This window comes from Diplotaxodon limnothrissa, linkage group LG13 (assembly GCF_057381915.1).
Source record: "Diplotaxodon limnothrissa isolate DT_005_m linkage group LG13, D_limnothrissa_male_GT1.1, whole genome shotgun sequence".
Classification (NCBI taxonomy): Eukaryota; Metazoa; Chordata; class Actinopteri; order Cichliformes; family Cichlidae; genus Diplotaxodon; species Diplotaxodon limnothrissa.
Genome location: NC_140608.1, coordinates 8,934,832 through 8,955,488, shown reverse-complemented (window position 1 = coordinate 8,955,488; position 20,657 = coordinate 8,934,832). Strand labels below are relative to the sequence as shown.

The 20,657-nt window shown below is 39.9% G+C and overlaps 1 protein-coding gene across 2 annotated transcripts; it reads left to right on the top strand.

Moving 5' to 3' along the window:
- The first annotated feature begins 946 nt into the window (after positions 1 to 946).
- Positions 947 to 20,490, top strand: LOC146619813 (protein FAM13A-like). 2 transcript variants are annotated; one of them, XM_085369755.1, is made up of 21 exons: positions 947 to 981; positions 1,745 to 1,946; positions 2,073 to 2,282; positions 3,147 to 3,327; positions 5,899 to 6,064; positions 6,523 to 6,641; positions 10,452 to 10,490; positions 11,527 to 11,748; positions 12,060 to 12,174; positions 12,322 to 12,407; positions 13,092 to 13,164; positions 15,322 to 15,514; positions 16,127 to 16,376; positions 16,629 to 16,761; positions 17,001 to 17,082; positions 17,584 to 17,783; positions 17,891 to 17,974; positions 18,106 to 18,207; positions 18,498 to 18,712; positions 18,880 to 18,981; positions 19,443 to 20,490. In XM_085369755.1, the coding sequence occupies exons 1-21, from the start codon at positions 952 to 954 to the stop codon at positions 19,567 to 19,569; spliced, it is 2,931 nt and encodes a 976-aa protein (XP_085225881.1). In that variant the 5' UTR covers positions 947 to 951; the 3' UTR covers positions 19,570 to 20,490. The 2 variants fall into 2 exon arrangements, with proteins under 2 accessions (XP_085225881.1, XP_085225882.1); XM_085369756.1 differs by lacking the exon at positions 10,452 to 10,490.
- Positions 20,491 to 20,657: the final 167 nt, after the last annotated feature.

Below are 20,657 nucleotides of genomic sequence, written 5' to 3'. Positions count from 1 at the left end.
CCGACCACAGAGCTAGCCCTCCTGATCAGTTTCTCCAGCCTGGATGAGTCCTTCTTTGCTGTGCTGCTCCCCCAGCACACCACAGCATAGAAAAGTACTCCAGCAACCACCGACTGGTAAAACATCCTCAGGAGCTTCCTGCAGATGTTAAAAGACCTCAGCCTCCTGAGGAAGTACAGTCGGCTTTGGGCTTTTTTATACAGGTGCTCTGTGTTGCATGACCAGTCCAGTTTATTGTCCCCCCACAGCCCGAGGTACTTGTACTTGTTGACCACCTCCACCTCCTCCCCCTCTATCTGAACCGGCAGTGGACCTGCTCTAGACCTCCCGAAGTCCACAACCAGTTCCTTAGTCTGGTAAAGTGTCAATAAAAAAATTCAGATTAATGGTATTGAGTCTTTACATTTTTGTCGAAATAACTTTAATCCCTAGTACAAAGTAAACATGTCCTTGGTCATGTTTTTCTGCATTTGCCTGGAACACTTAAGGTAAAAATAAATAATAACATAATAAAACATCTTGATATATATTTTTCCACTTAAGCTCCTCTACAAATAAAATGATCTGGTGGCAATTTGGGATACAATTCCGACACCGAGCATCTAACCTACAGTAAAGTAAGCTACAGCATCCTGGTCCTGAAGGGCTCGACTTCTCCTTACCACACGTCACCATGGTTACACTTGTGTCACGTGACTAGCAACCTAAACAATATTTTCCAGGGGGGAGCTAACGTAACGGTGAGAAGAAGTACGCTAACTACTCAATTTTAACAACAGCATTCCCCATCCGTTGTACACCTCGCACACTGGGATGTGAGGGCCATGGCAGTAATTAGTCTTCGTACGTCGGGCTTTCAGATAGTTTCAGAGAGCGGATCATCATGTCGAGGAGGGAAAAACCTGTCTACATTTCAAAAAAGGAGAACTGCCCCGGTTCGCTGAGCTGAAAATGGGAGCCAGTGCTTCATTATCGCTCTGTGTAAGTTTCGCCTGAGGTCTTATTCCACTTTTCGGTATTCTCGACATGTTCGTTGTTAGTCCGAGAAACACTCGAAGTTCAATATATGTACCTCCACACAAAACTTCTTATAACCTGGAAACATTTAGTTAATGTTAACCGATATATCTAAGTTAACGTTTATTCCTGGAGGTCTCGTTATATCCAGGAAAAATGGCATTTTCTCCCGAGAGAGTGTGCAGTTTTAATGCTAAACAGCTAGCGTTTTCGCAACCTAGTCAAACAACTCACAGGTAATGAAGCAGAGATGGGGAAGTTTTCAGGATGTCCGCAGGACCTGGCTACTCTTAACCCTTTAAAGCCCAGCGTGTCGGATTTGATACATATGTTTTTGTGAGTTTTTGAGACTTCTACATCATTAGCGCGACTTTTTTTTAATCTTCAAAAAATGATATAAATTGCATGACACATTTTTAATGACTAAATTGCAAAAATATGGCTTATGTAGCAAATGTGATAAAATGTGATACAAATTAAAACTCATATATCTCTATATATATAAATGCAGATTAAAATTTGATATATTTTTATATATTTTGTCTAAAGGGTCAACAAACACACCAATATCAAAAAATTAAAGATTCGGGTAGTTATTTCATGGTTCAGGTTTTAAAGGGTCAAAAGAGAAAAGAAAATACAGAGAGAAAACCCCCAACTGTGGTTATTGACTATAATAAAAATCTTTGACTGAGTCAGCTGCATTGTGCCTCCTCTTGTCATGCAGAGCGACGTGTCTTCAGTGAGAATTGTGAGGCCCAGCGCCAAGATCAGTCCAGAGCCCTTCATTCCCACCCTGGTTACGGAGCCTGAAGAGGCACCCAGGTGTGTGTTTGGTGTTGCTTTGGAAACACTGAGAGAGGAAGGGCAGATGGTCTGTGGAATACCCCTTGTGTTAAGAGACATGGTGGATTACTTGGATAGGAATGGTAATTGCTCTACCCCCCCCCACACACACACCCTTTTCAGTCTCACCTTATTCCTCATTTCTTCCTTGCTTTTTCTTGCAACATCACCTGAATGTGCACTTAACTAACTCTCTTTCCTCATTGCAGGAATACAGCATAGAGGTCTGTTCCGTCTGTGTGGGTCAGTGGTGCGAACCAGGCAGCTGAGGCAGCGGTGGGACAGTGGTGAGAGGGTTGACCTGGACCATGAGGCAGATGTCCCTACTGTAGCATCTCTACTAAAACTCTTCCTTCGGGAGCTCCCTGTTCCTCTCATTCCTGAGCCTCAGCGCAAACAGCTGGTTCTGTTCATAACAGGTAATGCCAATTAGGTGGTATCACATTTTATTAACTCTAAGGTAAAATATGGTTGCATTGAAATTGGTAGTATTATTGTTAGTCCTGATGCAAGCAAGGCTGAGCTCAGTCAATATGTTAATGCGCATCTTGATCCCATTTTAACACATCAAGCTTTCTTTAAAAAGCTGGAAAGGAAATTTGGCGTGGCTGAGAAGCTACCTGCTGCTATCAAGCCTCACTGAAATATCCTTTTAAAATATTCTACAAAAAAAGTTTAAATTTCACACAAAATTGGAGTATGACATACAAGGAAAGCATGTTCTATAAGTTTTTTTTTCTTTAGATTTTGTACCGTGACCTACATTATACTGAAGCATGATAACAAATCCAAATATACAGCAGAGTAACTAGCGATGGAACTAATGTACCTGTACCAGATCAGTGGCCTGATCTTAAAAGTCAGCCTGGGAACATGTGAAAAAACATGAGCAGCTATGATGCTTTTAAATCCAGAGAAAACAGTGCAAAAACCTCACCATTAAGTACCAAAACATGTATATGCAAATGCACTTTGGAAACTTTATCTATAAACTGCTAGGTAAAACTATCTTAATCTATCTTATATTTATGTAGATTCATTCTGCTTTGTATCAGCACTTCAAGCTGTTGGTGGCTATTGTACTCTGAGTAAGAAATTAATTATTTACTCGGTAAAATGACACCCCTGTTAACAGTGCCTATGCCAAAGAACTAGAGACACAAGTGATGTTAAAAAACTATTCAGTATGAATTCTCATGCAAATTTATATATGTTTATAAGATATAAACTCTTTAAGTCTGAAATGTACATGTTATTGTATTTTGTGTTTTTCTTATTTTTAGGATACACAGATGAGGAGGAGATGAACCAAAGTCTGAGAGAAAAACTATCCCAAATCCCTGATGACAACTTCAATATTTTGTCTTACCTCATCTGCTTTCTATCCAGAGTGGCCACTCACAGCCAGTCAAACCACATGCCTGTGGAAAATCTGGCAACCATCTTTGGACCTTGTATGTTTCAGTAAGTTGCAGTTATTAATGCCACATTCAAATCCTCACCAAAGCTACAGCGTGACATAAACACTTAAGCAGAGAGTTTAGTGACTCAAAATTGTATGTTCTGCCATGCCTAAAAGTTTTGGTTTTAACATTTCGTTTTGAAGAGGTTTGTGGTTCTAGTTTCTCTTCATTTTCACAAAACACTGGCTTTTTGTCATGATGGCAACCTACAACATGTCAGCAGCAGTTCAGATGCCTCAGTGGCTTTATGTGTCTTTTGCATGGAGCTGGGTTGGTCCCTTTAAGGAAATGGGTGTGAACTGGGGTTAATAATGCAGAATATGTCACATAAAGATACAGACAGGGGTCATCAGGATTTTGCCGGTTGTTTCTCCCTTCCTGTTTACAGAAGTCAGCCATCACTGTAAACAAGCACAAACTCTAGGGAGCAAAAGTGTAAAGTTAGACTTTTCTTGCTTGAGTTTTCATCGCAATTATAATTGGTCAGCATCTTTTAAACAGTTCCTCCATCCTTTAAACTCTCAGTTTTGCCTTTTTTCTGCTGTAACAGTTAACGTCATGTCAGTGGAATGTGGTGTTAGTCATAAAGTTCTGGATTTGTGGGGAAAATATCTGGTGATTATAGGCTGAGTACAAAGAGTTGGTTAGGGTGTGTGGAGTTGGCAGCAGTGGTTTGGAAAAAAAATATGGAGGCGGGTTTGAAATGGTTGGTAGTCTTGGAGAGCTGCAAAATGTTCGGTGCTGTTTTGCTTCTGACCTGAGATCTGAGAGGAGTGGATTGAATGAAAAACATTAGGGGATGAAAGACTGCAAAAAGATGTTCAAAAGTGATTACTTTGTTAAAAAAAGTAGCTTCTGGTTTTTGATTGTTTCTTGGTTTTGACTGACATGCATTATTATGAGCGCCTGCCACTTTAACTTTTATATATGTCATTTAAACCTGTTCCTTTCCTTGGAGGTGTCAGTTATGTAATGTGTCTGACATACTTCTTCCATGCTGACCTATCAGCCATCGACTCAAGTCAAAGTTTATTTATATAGCACATTTAAAAGACTAGTGTACATCAAAGTGCTTCACAATAAAACCGCAGTGTGGGCAGAACAAAGAACAAATAGTACAATTATACTTAAAATTGCATTTGCCGAATGAAAGCCAAACTAATTTGTTTTAAAAGCTAAGTTAAACAAGTGTGTTTTTAAACGGGATTTGAACTATTGAATTGATTCCGAAGTATGGGTTTCGACTGGGAGATTATTCCAGAGCCTAGGGGCAGCGATGGCAAATGCACGGTCACCTCTGGTTTTTAAATGAGACCTTGGTTGCATTAGGAGCAGTTGGCTGGATCTTAGTGCTCTCTTTGGGTGTAGCTTGCCATCACCAGTGTGTGAATGTCTGTGTGAATGGGTGGATGACTGAATGTGTAAAGCGCTTTGGGGTCCTTAGGGACTAGTAAAGCGCTATACCAATACAGGCTATTTACCATTTGTACAGCTCAAGGAGATCAGTTAAGTAGCTAGGGGCCAGGTTATTTAGAATTTTAAAAGTGAGCAGAAGGATTTTGAAATCAATTCGATATTTGACGGGAAGCCAGTGTAGGTTAGCAAGGACAGGGGTGATGTGCTCATGCTTTCTAGTGCCGGTTAAGAGGCGTGCTGCCGCATTTTGGACTAATTGCAGGTACTGAAGGAGGGAGAGTTGGAGGCCCAGGTAAAGAGAGTTGCAATAGTCCAATCTACAAGTGATGAAGGCATGGATACGTTTTTTGAGTTCTTTATGTGGTAAATAGGGCTTAGCTTTGGAAATTTGGCGTAATTGATAAAAGCTGGTTTTTAGCACAGTAGATACTCTTTTTAATTTAAAAGAAATATCCATAAGCACTCCGAGGTTTCTGGCAGAATGAGAAAGTGTATATCCAGCGTTTGATGGTTCAATGGTCGAAGATTCAAAAGAGTTTGACGATCATAGGAAATTAGTGCAAAAACATCCGGGAAGCATACATAAAGTAAAACGGCAAGCAGTAGGCGGAGCTTGGGGAGACGAAGCAATGTATGTATTGCATTGTGATCTTGTTCCCATATAGGCCATGTGGACTTACGTCTATTATTACATAGCCAAATTTTCACACTCACTTCATACGGGATGAACTTTTTGCTGTTGTTTACACTGAAGAAAAACTGAAATGTAGCTGTCAACAATAACACTGAAATGCAATTGCAGCATAATGTAAACATGTCAAGACATTCTATTTTATTCTCAAGTGGGGTTTCCACACTGTACAGGATTATCTGAAATGTAATTTAAGCAGATGTTTCCAAAGCCAAAGTGAAATTTCATAGTTGTTTACTGATGTTGTTTTTGTCACTGGGCAATGTCAATGCTGGGTGCATAGAGCCCCCTTATGCACTCAATTTATCTCAGTTTACTGATGTATAAGCCTCTGTCCACTAGATGGGGCCCATTTCCAATATGTTTACAACATGTAATGGAAGACATTTACAATTCACAGTGCATCATACAGTATGTATGTATTGCGTTGTGATCTTGTTCCCTTTTCTCTTTTTTGTTTTCCAGTGTTGCAGAAGGACCCAGGATGCTGGAGGAGCAAAGTGTATGCAATGCCCTGTTGCTCCATCTCCTCAGGCATGCAAAGGCTCTCCTTCCAGCCCCAGCCGTGGGCTCCTCAATTGCCTCAACCTCACCTCCTCCTCCTGTCCTCTCTGCTCTTTCACACTTTGAGGTGAATCCAGTTTTTTTTTAAAACTAGATGTATGCATCTATTTTGAATTAATGTTACAGCTCTTTCCATCAAATATAGCAGTTTTACATGGTAGTGTTAGTTATTACCAGCCTTTTAGCTCATGATATTCAGTGTGTGTCACGTTATGAATAGTCTGTCTGTTTCTTCAGAAGACGTTCTTTAATTTTACAGATATTTTTAATACATTTTGTGGGCCATAGGCAGTAACATTATTCATCCGTTTTTATCATATATTATTTATTGTATGTTATGCATTAAACTGAAAGTAGGATTTATTGCCGCTCTATTACAGTAAAACCTTTGTTGTGACGTTTCAGCTGACTTGGAAGCAGTTAAAACTGCAGAATCTTGTGTAGTAAATGCAGAAGATTCCTTCAATGGTTTGTAGTCTGTCTCTAGTGGTGTGTTTGTGTGTTTACTGTTGATGTCCTTGCTAGGTCCGACCCAGCAGCTGTTACTCAGACCACAGCAGCGTCCCCAGGTTTGGGGTGGAGAATGCCGTGTCATCAACCAGTCCTGCTAACCAGACAGTACGGCTGCAGACTCACCTCAAAAGGTACTGTCCCCTAGCACTAATGTATTTGAAATTTTATAGATAGATAGATAGATAGATAGATAGATAGATAGATAGATAGATAGATTTCCCTTTAGGTCTTTTTAAGGCAAGAAACCTGTGAGCTTCAGAGCAGCACCTTCTTACAGTAACTTTGTCAACCAATATTTGTGTTCTGTTACTTGTCCAGCTTGACCCATTTGACCTTTCAGTCTAATGGACAGTAAAAATAGTACCAAATTTATTTTCTCCCAGAGAGACTCTACATATTTCTTTTTCAGTTGTGAATGTTTGTTGCTGCAAGCTTGTAAATGGAAGTTCTGTTTGAAGCACATTTTGTTCTTGCCATTTTAGGCATAAATGCTAGTAGCTGTTTACCCTGTGATGAAGCAACGATGTTATCAGATGACATCAGGCTCATGACGACTAAAGGAAAAATTCAATATTACATCAAGATCACAGCCATATATCAAAATGATCAGATTGTTCTTACATTACCAACTTGTGTCAATTTAAAAAGCAGGCATCAGTAGCTGGGCAGCTACAGTACGAGGCATGAAATATACATTTTTTGTACGTGTCATTTTCAGGTTGGATGTAGAGGAGTTGGTAGCAAAGACCTCAGTCCATTTCCACAACTCATGTTGATGCACAAAAGTCATGCCTGTCTAGCTGCCGATATGTTTTATTAAGATTTGTTTTATTTACCTTAAGACAGAATAAGCTGAACTTGTCTGAGATATTGGTCCATGCATTCATTTCAATCAGATTAGACTCTACTCTGTTTGCTAAATTATTCAAATTTCACTAGGGCACCTTTAGCTTGTTCAGAATGCAGAAGCCTCACTTTATTGACTCACAGTTCAACACAGAATTACCTTAAAAATCGTTCTGTTAGTTCATAAAGGTCTCAGTGGTTTAGCCCCACCACTAAATTGCTGATTTGCTGGGTGCCTATAACCCAGTTAGACCTCTCAAATCACCAGGTATAGATCTTTTAACTGTTTCCAGAATTAGATCTAAGGGTTCTGAGGGTTTTAGTTACTGTGGCCAAGGTCTTCAAAACAAGCTGCCTGTTGACCTGAGGTCGGTAACAAATATGCCTGCTTTCAAAATCAGACTCAAAACCTTTTTATTCTCACAGGTTACATCTAATAACTGTGTTGTTTTTATTGCCTTAAGACATTGTAGGGATATATAGTTTTGTTTATGTTTTTATCTTTTATGATAAGCACATGCAGTGAAATGTGCTACATAAATAAAATTGACACCGACATTGTATATATAATGTAGATTCAATGTGGAGTTCTTATCTAAGAATCAACCACCCTGTGTTTATTTGTTATCTCATAATTTTATATAATCATCTACTGATTCAGAGCTGCAAGATCTGTCACCAACAAGCTTCGAGAAGATTGTCAAAGCTTCCAAGACAGTTTTATGTGTTCTCGCTGCATCTGAGTGTTTGTTTAGCTCTAATAGGGCAAACAAATATCAATAATTTTTCATCAACAGCTTCCCACTCTCATCTGTTCTTCAGGCAGAAATGTTGAATCATTCCAACTGTCTTTCTAGTTTAAATATATTGAAATCAAAGGTACACAGCATTATCTTTTTATTAGTTTCATTTCTGTAGGTAAATAGGAGTCGGGTTAAATATCTACAATACGGTAACAAGAAGTGAAACTGTGTTTAGCTCATTTATTTGTTTCCTAACTTAAGAGTAGCAGCACATTGTCTCCTCCATTTCTCCTCGTTTCAGAAATGCCTAATTTTTGTTTTGCATGCATAAACAAGAAGGGATCATATTTATTTTTTGCATCTGCACATGCCAGACTGGTATCTGTCGCTGGGAGAGAGGCCTGGCATTTGCCTGCTGTGCTGTCTTGCCATGTCTTGACCTTGGTGCAGTCCCGCTCTAATTATATCTCCAAAGGGTTTCATTTCAAAACAGGTGTCCATTCTGACTTTTTCCAATTACATAAGATGATATTATAAATATACTGAATGATTCTAAGAAAAAGTATCATGTCTTTAAGTCAGCGCATTGCAGTCATATTTTTCAGTCTTTCATCCATTTTCTTCCGCTTATCCGAGGCCCAGTTGCAGGGGAAGCGGCCTAAGGAGAGAAGCCCAGAGCTCACTGTCCTTGGCCACCTCCAGCTTGTCTGGGGGAGCACAAAGGGGCTCTCTCCAGTGTGTCCTGGGTCTGCCCCTGGGCCTCCTTCCCGTGGGACATGCCGAGAACAACTCATCCAGTAGGCACCCAGGAGATGTCAGATGCCTGAACCTCCTCAACTGTCTCCCTTCGATGTGGAGGTGTAGTGGCTCTACTCCAAACCACTCCTGGATGGCCGAACTCCTCACCCTATCTCTAAGGGAGAGGCCAGCCACCTTTCTGAGAAAGCTAATTTCCACCACTTGTATCCACAATCTTGTTCTTTCGGTCACTACTCTAGCTCGTGACCATAGGTGAGGGTAGGGATGTAGACTGACTGGTAAATTGAGCACTTTGCTTTTACGCTTAGCTCTCTCTTCACCACGATGGACCAGTACAGAATTCGGATCACTTCAGCCGCAGCACCAATTCATCTCTCGATCTCTTGCTCCCCTCTCCCCTTTATTTGTGAACAAGGGCCCGAGATACTTAAACTCTTCCACTTGGGGTAGTAACTCATCTCTGACCTGGAGGGGACACTCCATCCTTTTCCAGCTAAAGAACATGGCCTAGTTGGAGCACACCCTCTGGTCCCCCTTCTTAAAGATGGGAACCATCTTAATGTATCGACATCCCTGTGTTTGAACATGGTGTGGATAAACTGTGGTTTGTACAGAAGTTCAATAACAGAATACCGCTTGGGTTTAGATCTGGTAGGCCGTTCCTCCCAATAATGACCCCTCCAGGTTTCAATGTCATTGCCCACATGACTATTTAAGTTTTCTGGTAAGGCGATGGAGTCCCTAGGTGGGGCACGCTCAAACGTCCCACCCAGGGACTCCAAGAAGGCCAGGTATTCTAAACTGTCATTCAGCACATAAGATAGCATCCCCCAAACAGACCATCTCAAAGGCTGCCAGAGGCCCGACCTGACGGCGCAGGGGAAAAACCCTCTCATCTACTGGGAAAAACTCCAAAGTACAGGCAGCAAACTGAGGGGAAAATAAAATTCCCACCTGAACAGGTCCTTGCAGGGCACCCATGACATAGATAAGGAACTCATAAAATTCTCATAAAACTCTCATTTTCAGGTTCAAGTTTCAAGTTTTTTTTGTGTAATAGGATTTTTATTGGCCAATGAATTATCTTCCTTATTGAGTCATGTTTTTTTTGTTTTTTTTTTGTTAAATATTTATTGTGTAATTGATGTGTTTAGGCATGATTTTAAGTACCCCCCATTTGCGACCTTGTATCTATTTTTGTTAGTTTGTGTTGCCTTTCGGCTCTTAGCATCTCTGGCCTACTTCCACCCACTGCTGTGCCAGAACTGGCACTGCTGACCCTGAATATGACCAAGTGTTTCTGTCTGGGAGCTCAAATTTCTGTCTGTGCACAGCTGAATGCTGAGGTGTGTTTGTGTGTATGCATTCTTGTTTGTGTGTATGAGCCTGGGTACCCATGATGGGTCAGTTCTCTGGCTCTGGGTGCTACTTTTTTATCATTTAGCACCCATCATCTGTGCTCTCTTTTCTTTATGTCTTTGACTTTCTCCATCCACCCAAAGCAGCAAACTGTTTACTGTCATAGGTAAACTGCATAATGTTGTAAGTTAATCGGCTTTGGCAGAATATGTTTTCTTGTCTCATCTGCTTCAGCATCAGGGACAACAACCATGGATCTACAGTCTTCTGCAAGTGAGTGAGTTCATGCAAGGTAGCTTTAGAGCCAGTGGACAGATGTATTTGCTTTGCAGCAGCGATCATTCATCCATAAAAAGGTTATGAGGCTGCTGGTATCACTCAAAGCAGAAGTCTAGTCACAGATAACCTGACGAATTTGTGTGTTTTAGGGTTTTGTTAACATTATTTGGTGATTTGGTGTTGTCTGCAGTTTTCTGATAGCTGTTGTTTCTGCTGTTCACTAGCTTCTGTTAATATAGTGGATGTTTAAAAAAGGGAAACTTGAAGCATAATTCATTTGGGTAAATCAGTTGTGCTTGTTTTTGCTGAGGGCAGCTCATCAGAGTTTTATGAGACATGTCGTGGCGTAACATTAGATCAGGCACTGCTGATTCAGACTCCCAGGATGTTTTCCTGCAGAGATGAGCAATTTTAACTCCTCTTAGCCCTGTGATCATGCACTTACAAGTTTGTTTTTTCGATTTTACTCCTGTGAATGCAAAATGATATACTTTAGTTTATTTTTCCTTGATTTAACAATGCGTTTTATTTTATTTTGTACCCTACAGATTTTTTTTTTATTTGTTCTTTGCTGTCTTTAAGTGTATTAAAGAGTCCCTGCATTTTAATGTGCTAGACTGAAAATTGGCACATTGTTAATATATCTTTTACTATTGCCTAGATAAGAAATTAACCATGAGAAAAATTATTAAAAGTTGCCTTCCTGTAAAAATGCCTGCTATCAATTTAGTTATTCCTTCTCTACGGGAACATTTGCATTGTGTTTTTTTAGCTAGACCATTTGTTCTTCTACAGCGGATTGTTCTGTTAGTACCATTTTAGATGAAAATGTTCACCAAGCCTTTGGTAAAAAATTCTGTATTTTAACTTCATCAAGGTTTCTAGCTCCAAAATATCTGCTCTTGTTGCTTCTTCATGAAATCATTACTTAAAATGTATTAACACTTTAAATAGGGTGCCTCATTAGAAAGTGTTTTCTGTCTCGCCTCATCTTCTCTTCGTGTGAACTCTTCTCTCTGTCTCTTCATAGTACTGACACACCGGTGCAGGGCTGTGAAAACAGCTTTGACGTCAGCACTGACATTCAGAAGCTGATTGCAGACCAGGAGGTTCTGGAGCAGAAGAGTGAAAGTGTGGAGGCAGGCGGTGTGCTCTCCTGCCCCACTGACCCAGGGCCAGGGCAACATCCACCGAACAGACCATCTCAAAGCACACAGGGGGAGCTGCCAGAGATGGAGTGTACCACCCTGGGGTGAGTATATCTGTCTACCCATTTTCTACCCAGAGATTATGGTGCTTATATAGCACTCTTCTACTCTAACTTTAACAGAGGATTCGAAGCGCTTTTTACAGGCCACATTCACCACATTTATTCATTCAGAGCCACAACAAAGTGCACTCTGATTAATGTATCAAGGGCAATTTGGAGTTCAGTATCTTGCCTGAGGACTATTTGACAAGGTCACATCAACATTATGTCTGGTCATATTATCACAAGAAGATAAAAAAATATATATTTAGTTTCTCCCATCAGCCTTCTCAACCATTTCTCTTTATCAACAGAACCTTATCACAGGTGGAGGTGTCCTCCATAGCGAAGAAAGAAGACATGTATGAAGTAGACATGGTCAAAGATGGAAAGGTCCTTTCCTCATGTCTCAATGATGACTGTTCTGCGGTGTGTATTGTTTTTTTTTTTTTCACATTTTATCACAAGTTTGCTTTATTTCTCCTTTTTTATTGATTTCTACTGTTTAGTAACAGCATTATAAAAGCTCACTAGGTGTCTATAACGTTGCATGACTTGGACTAAACTGCATTTCAGGCTTCTGCAGACACAGGCCACCTGTCATCTATTTCAGAGAATGAAACACAGAGCAATGCCCAAACACTGAAGCAGCCCACAGAGAGGTGAGAGGAAGGTTTCTTCATGCACATAACAGAAGATGATTTTTTTTTCCAGCTGTGGTATTCATTTATTTATTTTTTTATTTGCTTTGTATGCCTTATAGCCCTGTTTGATTATGAGGCATGGCAGATGGCAAAAACATTTAAGTCAAAGTGAAACTGCAAATTTCAGACTCCTCCCAATCGAATTTTAACATTATTCTAAAAATCAGAGAGAAATAAGATTTACATTAGTAGTCTTTGTGTGATCGTTAATGTTACATGATTCTATAATAGTTTTTTCCCCTTTGTACTGCTCCTTGGTTCGTCTTAGCTCAGCTCATCTCCAAGCTCTGCAGTCAGTTTAGAAATGGGTTATGGGAACAGTGTCCTGCTCACAGTCATGGTTTTGATATGATTCCAGTCTAACACTGACACGCCACAGGGGCTCACGTGGAACAGACCGTCTAGCTGGATGTGACTGACCTACTATAGTGGCAAGCTGAATTTTTGTTTACAGATAGGTCATTGCTGTTATGTCCCACTGATGTCAGACATGAATAACCCATGGCCCTAATGGCATTGCCAGCTAACCCTCTGGCCACAGAGCAGCAGATCTGTATTGATTATAACAGACAAAGCATTAAATTGGCGGCCATGTATTTATTTCATGTATTTATTTCAGTTGTATTTGCCTTTTGTTGACAGAATTTTCTTTTGCAGCGTCTCTTTCACCTCTTTCACCAAGGCAGAAGACAAAACCACAGTGTCTGAATGGAAGGTAAATATGGCTCTTTAAACATTATAGCTACCCTCTCCAAATAATTTCCACATTCTCCTTTAAACTCTTTTTTTTTTTACACTAGTACGACTGTTCTGTGACAGCTAGGCCAGTCTGCACAAAAGTGAATATATTTATAATGCACGTTTAGAACATCCAGAGTGATTTACAAAGCTAGAAAAAGGGAAGCCCTGGGCTGAAGGCTAGCTTAATGTAGTGCACTAAAAAAACGAGAGAGAGACAGAGAAAGAAGGAACGAATGAGAGAAAGCCTTGAAGTTCAGGTGGATTGTCTAAGATTTTAGATCAAAATCAAACTGTAAAAGTGATCTCTCATACCAGATAAATATGAAGGGAAGCACCCAAAGTAGTTAACGTAGTCATCTGAGCAGTAGCTAAATACTGAATACCCTCACAATGCCCCTTTTTAGATTTGGAGGTCACACAGCTGGATGATGGTGATTACAGTTTTGCAATTGCTATCTGTTAAAATCTGTTAAAATTTTTGATTACAAAGTCATCTTAACTTTTTTCACAGAAACTATTCAAACTATTAATGAAATAAGTCTGTGTGGTGATCAAAAATAACTGGAGAGCTATTTTTTATGTCTCTATTATGTATCATTATAATTGAAAATTTTCCACATCGGTAAGTGTGTGGTTGCCCACATTGATATGTGTCAGTAAGTAGGCTTTGGGAAGGGGATATTAACATTGGTTAAGCTCTTTGTTCCTTCAGAGGGGAAAAGGAGGAGGAGGATGTAACGGTTCTCCTGACAGGCATCATGATTGCAGAGGGAGAAACGCAAGAAATGACGCAAGTTCTCCTCCCTCATGGTCTTTATAGATACATAAGTCAACACTACTTATGTCACCAGGATGAGTGATGCTGCAATCGATTGTGCTTGTGTGTATGTATGTGGAAGAGGATGGATGGATGGATATATATATATATATATATATACACATATATATATATACATACATACATACATACATACATACATAGGAGCAAGGTTTCGTGACTGTGGGTTCTCTGGTTTAGTAATGATAGCCTCACTTCTGCCCCTCCCTTACATCCTTCCACCTCCTCTGTGACGCACAAAGCCTTGTATTTAATTTTTTCAAATTTTGTTTTATGAATGAACAACCAAGGAGGTGTAGAAATAAGAAGCCAATCCTGTATCTGCTGCTGTTAATGATATTGATGATGGGGGTGGTGCAGTTACAAATCTATTATTTTTTTTCACTCTGCATATCAGCATCAGAATTCACTGCGTATGCACCCACTTGCACACACTCACCGAGGCAAACGGCTTCGTGACTCCCCGCAGCTCCATTAAACAGACTCCTTGCTTCGGCTTGACGTTGCTGTGGAAACACCTCGTCATATATTGAACCGCTCTCTTTTCTTGCACACACGCCCCCACATCGCACGCAATGACTGAAGAGGTATTCCTGCCACCCCTATTCTTCCGTGCATGATGAATAATCCATGTGGAGGCAGATCAGCAGCAGAAGTGTTGGGAATGCCGGTTTGAAGGAAAACCATGTGGATTTAGGGATGTGATATCTTTTCTGGGGGCTTGCCATATTATCATACACTGCCCACAAACAGGCGGATCAGGTGATCTGGGAATCACGGTGACACAGTTAATGGAATTACTGTGTATTGCTCATCAGAGATCCCACGCTGTATGCTGGTGCATATTAGGAATCTGACTGACAAAGGGATTCGTATCTTGCGGGTTGACTGCTGACAAGCTTGTAGTTGCTCACAGAGCTGAGGGGGGTGACCGCAGTGGGAATTCGATATTTTTTCTTCTCTTAAATGTGTTTCTTGTAGCGATTATTTGCAGTAACCTTTCATAACTACAAGGAAATCTAAAGACTTGTGTTCTGTTCCTCGTACGTCAAACAAGCAGCCTGCTTATAAAGCTGTATTCTGCGTTTTGACTCATACCTTTTTCAGGAAGACGACAAAACCACTCTTCTCACCTCATCTTGCAAATCTTTACCGAGCCACACTCTGGACCAGAAGAGAGTGAAGAGATTTTGAAAGGACTGCTCAAGATTCCTGAGCATGATGTGAAACGCTTCTTTTTCTCTATCCTGTCCTACCTGCATCCTTGAAGCTATGTTTTGCTTCTGCTTCCAGAGCCCCTCTCTAAAGCTGCAAGCCCTGGAGGCTGACTTGGGACCTCCCTTAGCATCAGGAGACCCTGAACCTCAGGATAACTTACCTGCTCAGCAACAGCCTCTGTCTAATGAATCGCAAAGGCTGAATTTGACCCACAGCCTGCCATTAGCGCCTTCTCAGGAACAGCAGACAGTCGACTCATCACCGCCTGGTAAGACAAGAACAATGACGATGCTGTTACAATGAAATAGTAATAATGATTTTTTAGCTTCCAGTATAAACACTGCACTGGCACTGAAGAGCAAAGCTGACATGATTTGTAAACATTAAAAAAACTTTAAAGTTTCAGCTTTGTGAGATAATGGGTTTTATTTTATATGTACTAAACTTGCAGCTCTACCTATGGTATATAATTCAGTCTCAGTTTTCTTTCATTTATTTTGCTCATTAAAGCTGTTGTAATGTTGCTGTCAATAATTGTTGGCCACAAAGTATGAGCTTGATTATTTAGAGCTGGGTGTATCTTTCCTTGGTAAGTTAGGTAACTAAGGTAATATTGTTGCATCACTCTACAGCTGCTGGTGTCCGTGGTTTTTTTATTTCTGTTATTTTCATCCTTTTGTTTGGGCTAAACATTGTTAAAAACATGTATTTATTTTCTTTTCGCATAAAGATTATAACAGCTACACGAATAATCTTGTTTTACTGATTTGTCACAAACAGATAAATTAAGATTTTGCAAATTAAGATAGGATTTTAGCCTAGCTTTAATTTTAATAAACATAAAATTATCATTTTACTTCACTCTTGCTCTCTCCTATAGCACACACCCCGTCCCCGCAGCTGTCAGATTCCAGTCCTGTCCATTCCACTTCTGCTTATTTAGAGGAACTTTCTGGAGAGGATACACTACCGAGCCCATCAGGCCCTCACGCCAGCCCACTCCTTTCCCGTTTTACGATGACTGACTGTCCAGTTCCCTCGCCACGTTGCCCCAACCTCAGCCACAGCCAACGCTACAATCTAGACCCCGACACAGCTCCATCTCCACCCTGCTCACAGCACATACGCATGTAAGACGACTTCTTTGCCGCTGACATTTGTAGCTCATAAATGGAATCCTCTCATGTTATGCTCTTGCTGTAGGTTAAAAATGAAAAGCAATTTGGAAATGTTTTTTGTTATTCATAATTAATGCTAATACCTTACAAAATCATACTGGCTGTTATATTTTGTGATATTTAACTACACCCTTTGAGTCCTTATTGCGTGGACCAATGTGCAGATGTAGAGTTAAATTGGGCATATGTTCTTCTTGTCTCAAGGGCTCGCTGCAGTGTCCTTACAGAGCGAGACGAGGGCACCGTGTCCATCTCAGCTCTCAACAGGCACATCCACACGCTGAGGAAGAGGATCAGGCATTTTGAGGAGTGTTTTGAACAGGAGAAGCATTATAAGGTTTGGCAGTGAATCAGACTTGCTTCATCAGGGTGCTGTAAAGATATTTAAGTTCTAAACTGTTGCTGCTAAGGATGAATTACTCCCTCTGCTGGAACATTGGTAGCATAATGGTTTGTTAGACAATGAGGAACAAGCTGGTGATAATGATTACTTTGAAAAAACACTTACTTGGTATCCAGTGCAACAGACTGGCCACTGTTATGTGAGATATCGTTTTCTGTTGTTTTTTTTTCCAGCCAGCACACAATGACAAGACAGCACATCCAGAGGTGGCCAGACTGATGAAGGAGCTCATCAGGTGTCGCAAGCAGCTTAAAGGTCAGTTATATAACCAAAAACATTCGCAAGTAAATTATTTTAAAAACTGCAGCGGGGAAAGAAGTTTCGTAAGTGGTTCGATTATCGGAGCTACATTGAAGCCTGAGCTGAAAATATGTACCTGTAAGCTAAACAACTAATTTTGAAACGTTGACTTAAATGTTGCATATACCATGAATGTAAATGTCAGTAATGTAGGAGATAACCCATATGTAATAATTAATTAACTGAAATGAAAAGAGAGATGTTTATAGAAATTAGTAGGCTGAAATGTCATTTTAAAATGAAATGGTAGCAGAGAAATTATTATCTTTAACCTCCTAAGACCCGAACTCTTCCATTGCCTGCATTTTTTATTTCTCTTTGATATTTGGGCATATTGGGAGCTGATGAATGTAAAAACAAAGAATCACCAGATTTTTTTTAACTTAATTTTTGTTTCTAAGAAAAATGAGAACCACATATGAGGATATTTGTTTAAATTCCTGCTCTTTCCTGTAGAGCTGAAGCTAAGGCAGTCAAAAGAAGCTGAAACATGCAGGGGCAATACAGACAAACAGGAGGCAGTACCGACAGGAACTGAGCTCCAGCAGCTGAACAACAACAGCAACGCCAAGCCAAACGTAGAGGAAACGGTGAACATTATAACAAACAGGCTGAAGGAAAGACGGCAAGAGCTGGGCCTGCCCGACAGCATTAAGGTTGATTTTGCAGAATTGTTTGTACCATTAACACAAATATAGCAATACAAGTTTGGACGTTAGATGTTCTAAGAGTTTATTAGTTTTCACTACTCCCGTATGTACAGGAGATGTCCCCTTTCCAGATGAGTATGGAGAAGACCAGCATGCAGAAGTGTTTGTTGTACTTCGAGAGTCTTCACGGACGGCCGGTAAGACAAGCTTGGATGAATGCTCTTTGTTTTGATTCTTTTGAGAAGTAGTTTTATTTATTTTTATAAATATCTTTCTAGTCTGGTGAAAATCTATCTTAACGTTTTTCTTTCTTCATCTCTGTTGTCAGAGCACCAAGCAGGAGCGAACTTTGATGAAACCTTTCTACGATCGCTACCGTCTTCTCAAACAGCTGATTTCTTCCTCAGCCACAGTAAACATTACAACCATTGTGAGTCAACATTCAGTTGATTTTTTGTTTGTTGAAAGAGAGATAATACCAATGATGCTGAATTTTTAAGAAGAAAGGTTAAACTCAGACTACATCTTGCTGAATAGAACAGCTGCACAATAATATTATGAAACTTCTCTTTATAATATTAAGAGATATAAACAATAATAATGATTTATAGAAAGTCAGCTGGTTTTATCTATCCATCTCTTAACTTTCAGAACTGGACCATTGAAAATCGTTGGATTTACCTCTCTCTTTACCTTTCTCTTTCTTCTTTATCTGCACAGGAGGAAGAGGAGGGCTCTGATGAAGAGCATCCCAAACAGAGAAGCCCCAGGCAGCAGCCGCTGTGGTTAAAACCCTCCATGTGCGTGTCTTTAGAGGAGTTGCAGTGTCCGCCCTCCCTAGAAATGTCTGAATCGCCTCTGGTATCGCCGCTGGAAGAAGTGAAGGTTCTCCACCCGCAGATTATCACTATGGCAACACTACATGAAGCTTCCAGGTAAAAAAAAAAAAAAAAACCCGATTTGCTCAGTCATGTTTTAAAGAAAGATAAAGATGGTTCGCATTTGTTTTTCTTTGATCAGCTTGTCTTTAGTTGTGGTTTATTTATTTAAACACAATCCAGATGATATAAAAAGTTGATGAATTGGTTCTTTCTTAATGCAGACCAGAATTACTCGATCACCTCAGGCTGACTCGATCAGAAAAGCGGAGGGTTCACCAAGCGCTTCGAGAGTTTGAGGACCAATTCTATGCACAGACTGGCAGGTAACACACCATGAAGCACATACGTACGTAACACATCAAGAGTACTTGGCTTTTGAATTTTATTTTGTCTTTTACTAAACTTGGAACATTTGGTTTTCAACAATGCCTTGTGAAAAAAAAAAAAAAAGAAAGAAAGAAAAACATCCACAAAAGAAATTCCATTGTTATGGTACGACAGTGTAATGCACACTCATGTAACATTAATCCAGCACACAGAGCTCAGGAAAGACAGATGTTTGCTCTGAATTGTACACAGTACTGTACATGTTAGTCCTCCAAAGTTAATGCAGTAAGTCTTTTTTTTTTTTTTTCTAATTACAATACACACTGTACAAAGCTATCTGAGTAAGGCAACATAGGGACCATCAACCAGTTATGGAAGCTGCTGCAAGTTGTTTGGAAACTACAAACTAAAGTTTGCTTTTCATTTGCATCTTCCATCCTCCGTATATCATTAACAGGGCATGTCAGAAGGAGGACCGTGGACCAATGGCGGAGGAGTACTGCCAGTATAAGAACCTTAAAGCGAAGCTCCGTCTACTGGAAGCCCTGCTTAGTAAACAACAGGACTCAACCAAGACAAGTTGAGTTACTCACAGTGGGACCTTTTTCTCTAACTTAACAGGACTCGATCATTTCTGAAATAAATCAGGTCGTGAAGCCGGTGGTTCTGGTCTTGTTTCATGCCATGCTCATTATGTAGATGCACTTTACATGAAGGAAAAAGTGATGGAAATTGGTGACAATCTAAAATGCGGGGTCACTGCAGTCCCAAGAAGACATCCCTTATTATTCATGACCCATCTTATTATAAACCTGATGTAGCAAGCTTATGTTATGTAGCACAAATCTATGTCAAGAATGAAGCGCTGTAATAACTTGATGTTAGTTACACTGGAGTCATTTTAAGATTATGTATTATATGGCACTTTTTGTTATTCACTTTTTCCCCCCTTGCCAAAACACTATTTGACACCTGTGTCCAGGGTTAATGTGGAAAATGCATTTAAAAGTGCTGTGTTGGCAGAAACGCGTAAGCTTAAATGCAGTCAATGAGACAATCCTGCAGTGTTTGTGCATGTCCGTTTTTAGTCCTACATTGTGCTATGATATGTATTAAGAATTACATAGTTGAGCTATATTGTAACTTTTGAATTTGCGTGTTCACCTTGGAAAAATGTGAATTTTGGTGAACATCATAGTGCAAGTTATACAGTACCTGCTGTCGAATTTGTGTTTACCCCCATTTTTGCCTATATGAAGTTTATCCCCCCTAAATGCCGTTGTTGACAATGATCAGAGCTTTTAACATTGTGCACTTCTGGTTTATATAGTTTTCTATATATCTATATATAATATATGAATGTATCAATAAAAATAAATATTTTTTCACATTTATTCTAATAAACACAGTTTAAGGTTCCACTTTCTTTCTTTGCACTAACTACAACGAAATAAGAATGACTGTTGCAGAAAAGGTTGCTATGACAGAGGTACTGACAGCTTTCAAACTCATGCTGCACAGAACTGCATCATGCTTTTCTTTTTTTTCTTTTTTTTTTTAAAAACAAATAGTTCACTCTTGGTCATCAAAGACTCGGTGAATACACATTTCAGAGGCTGTTGCATTAGTACGGTTAAGATTCCACAGCGGTTTTATGTCTGGTTTTTAATAC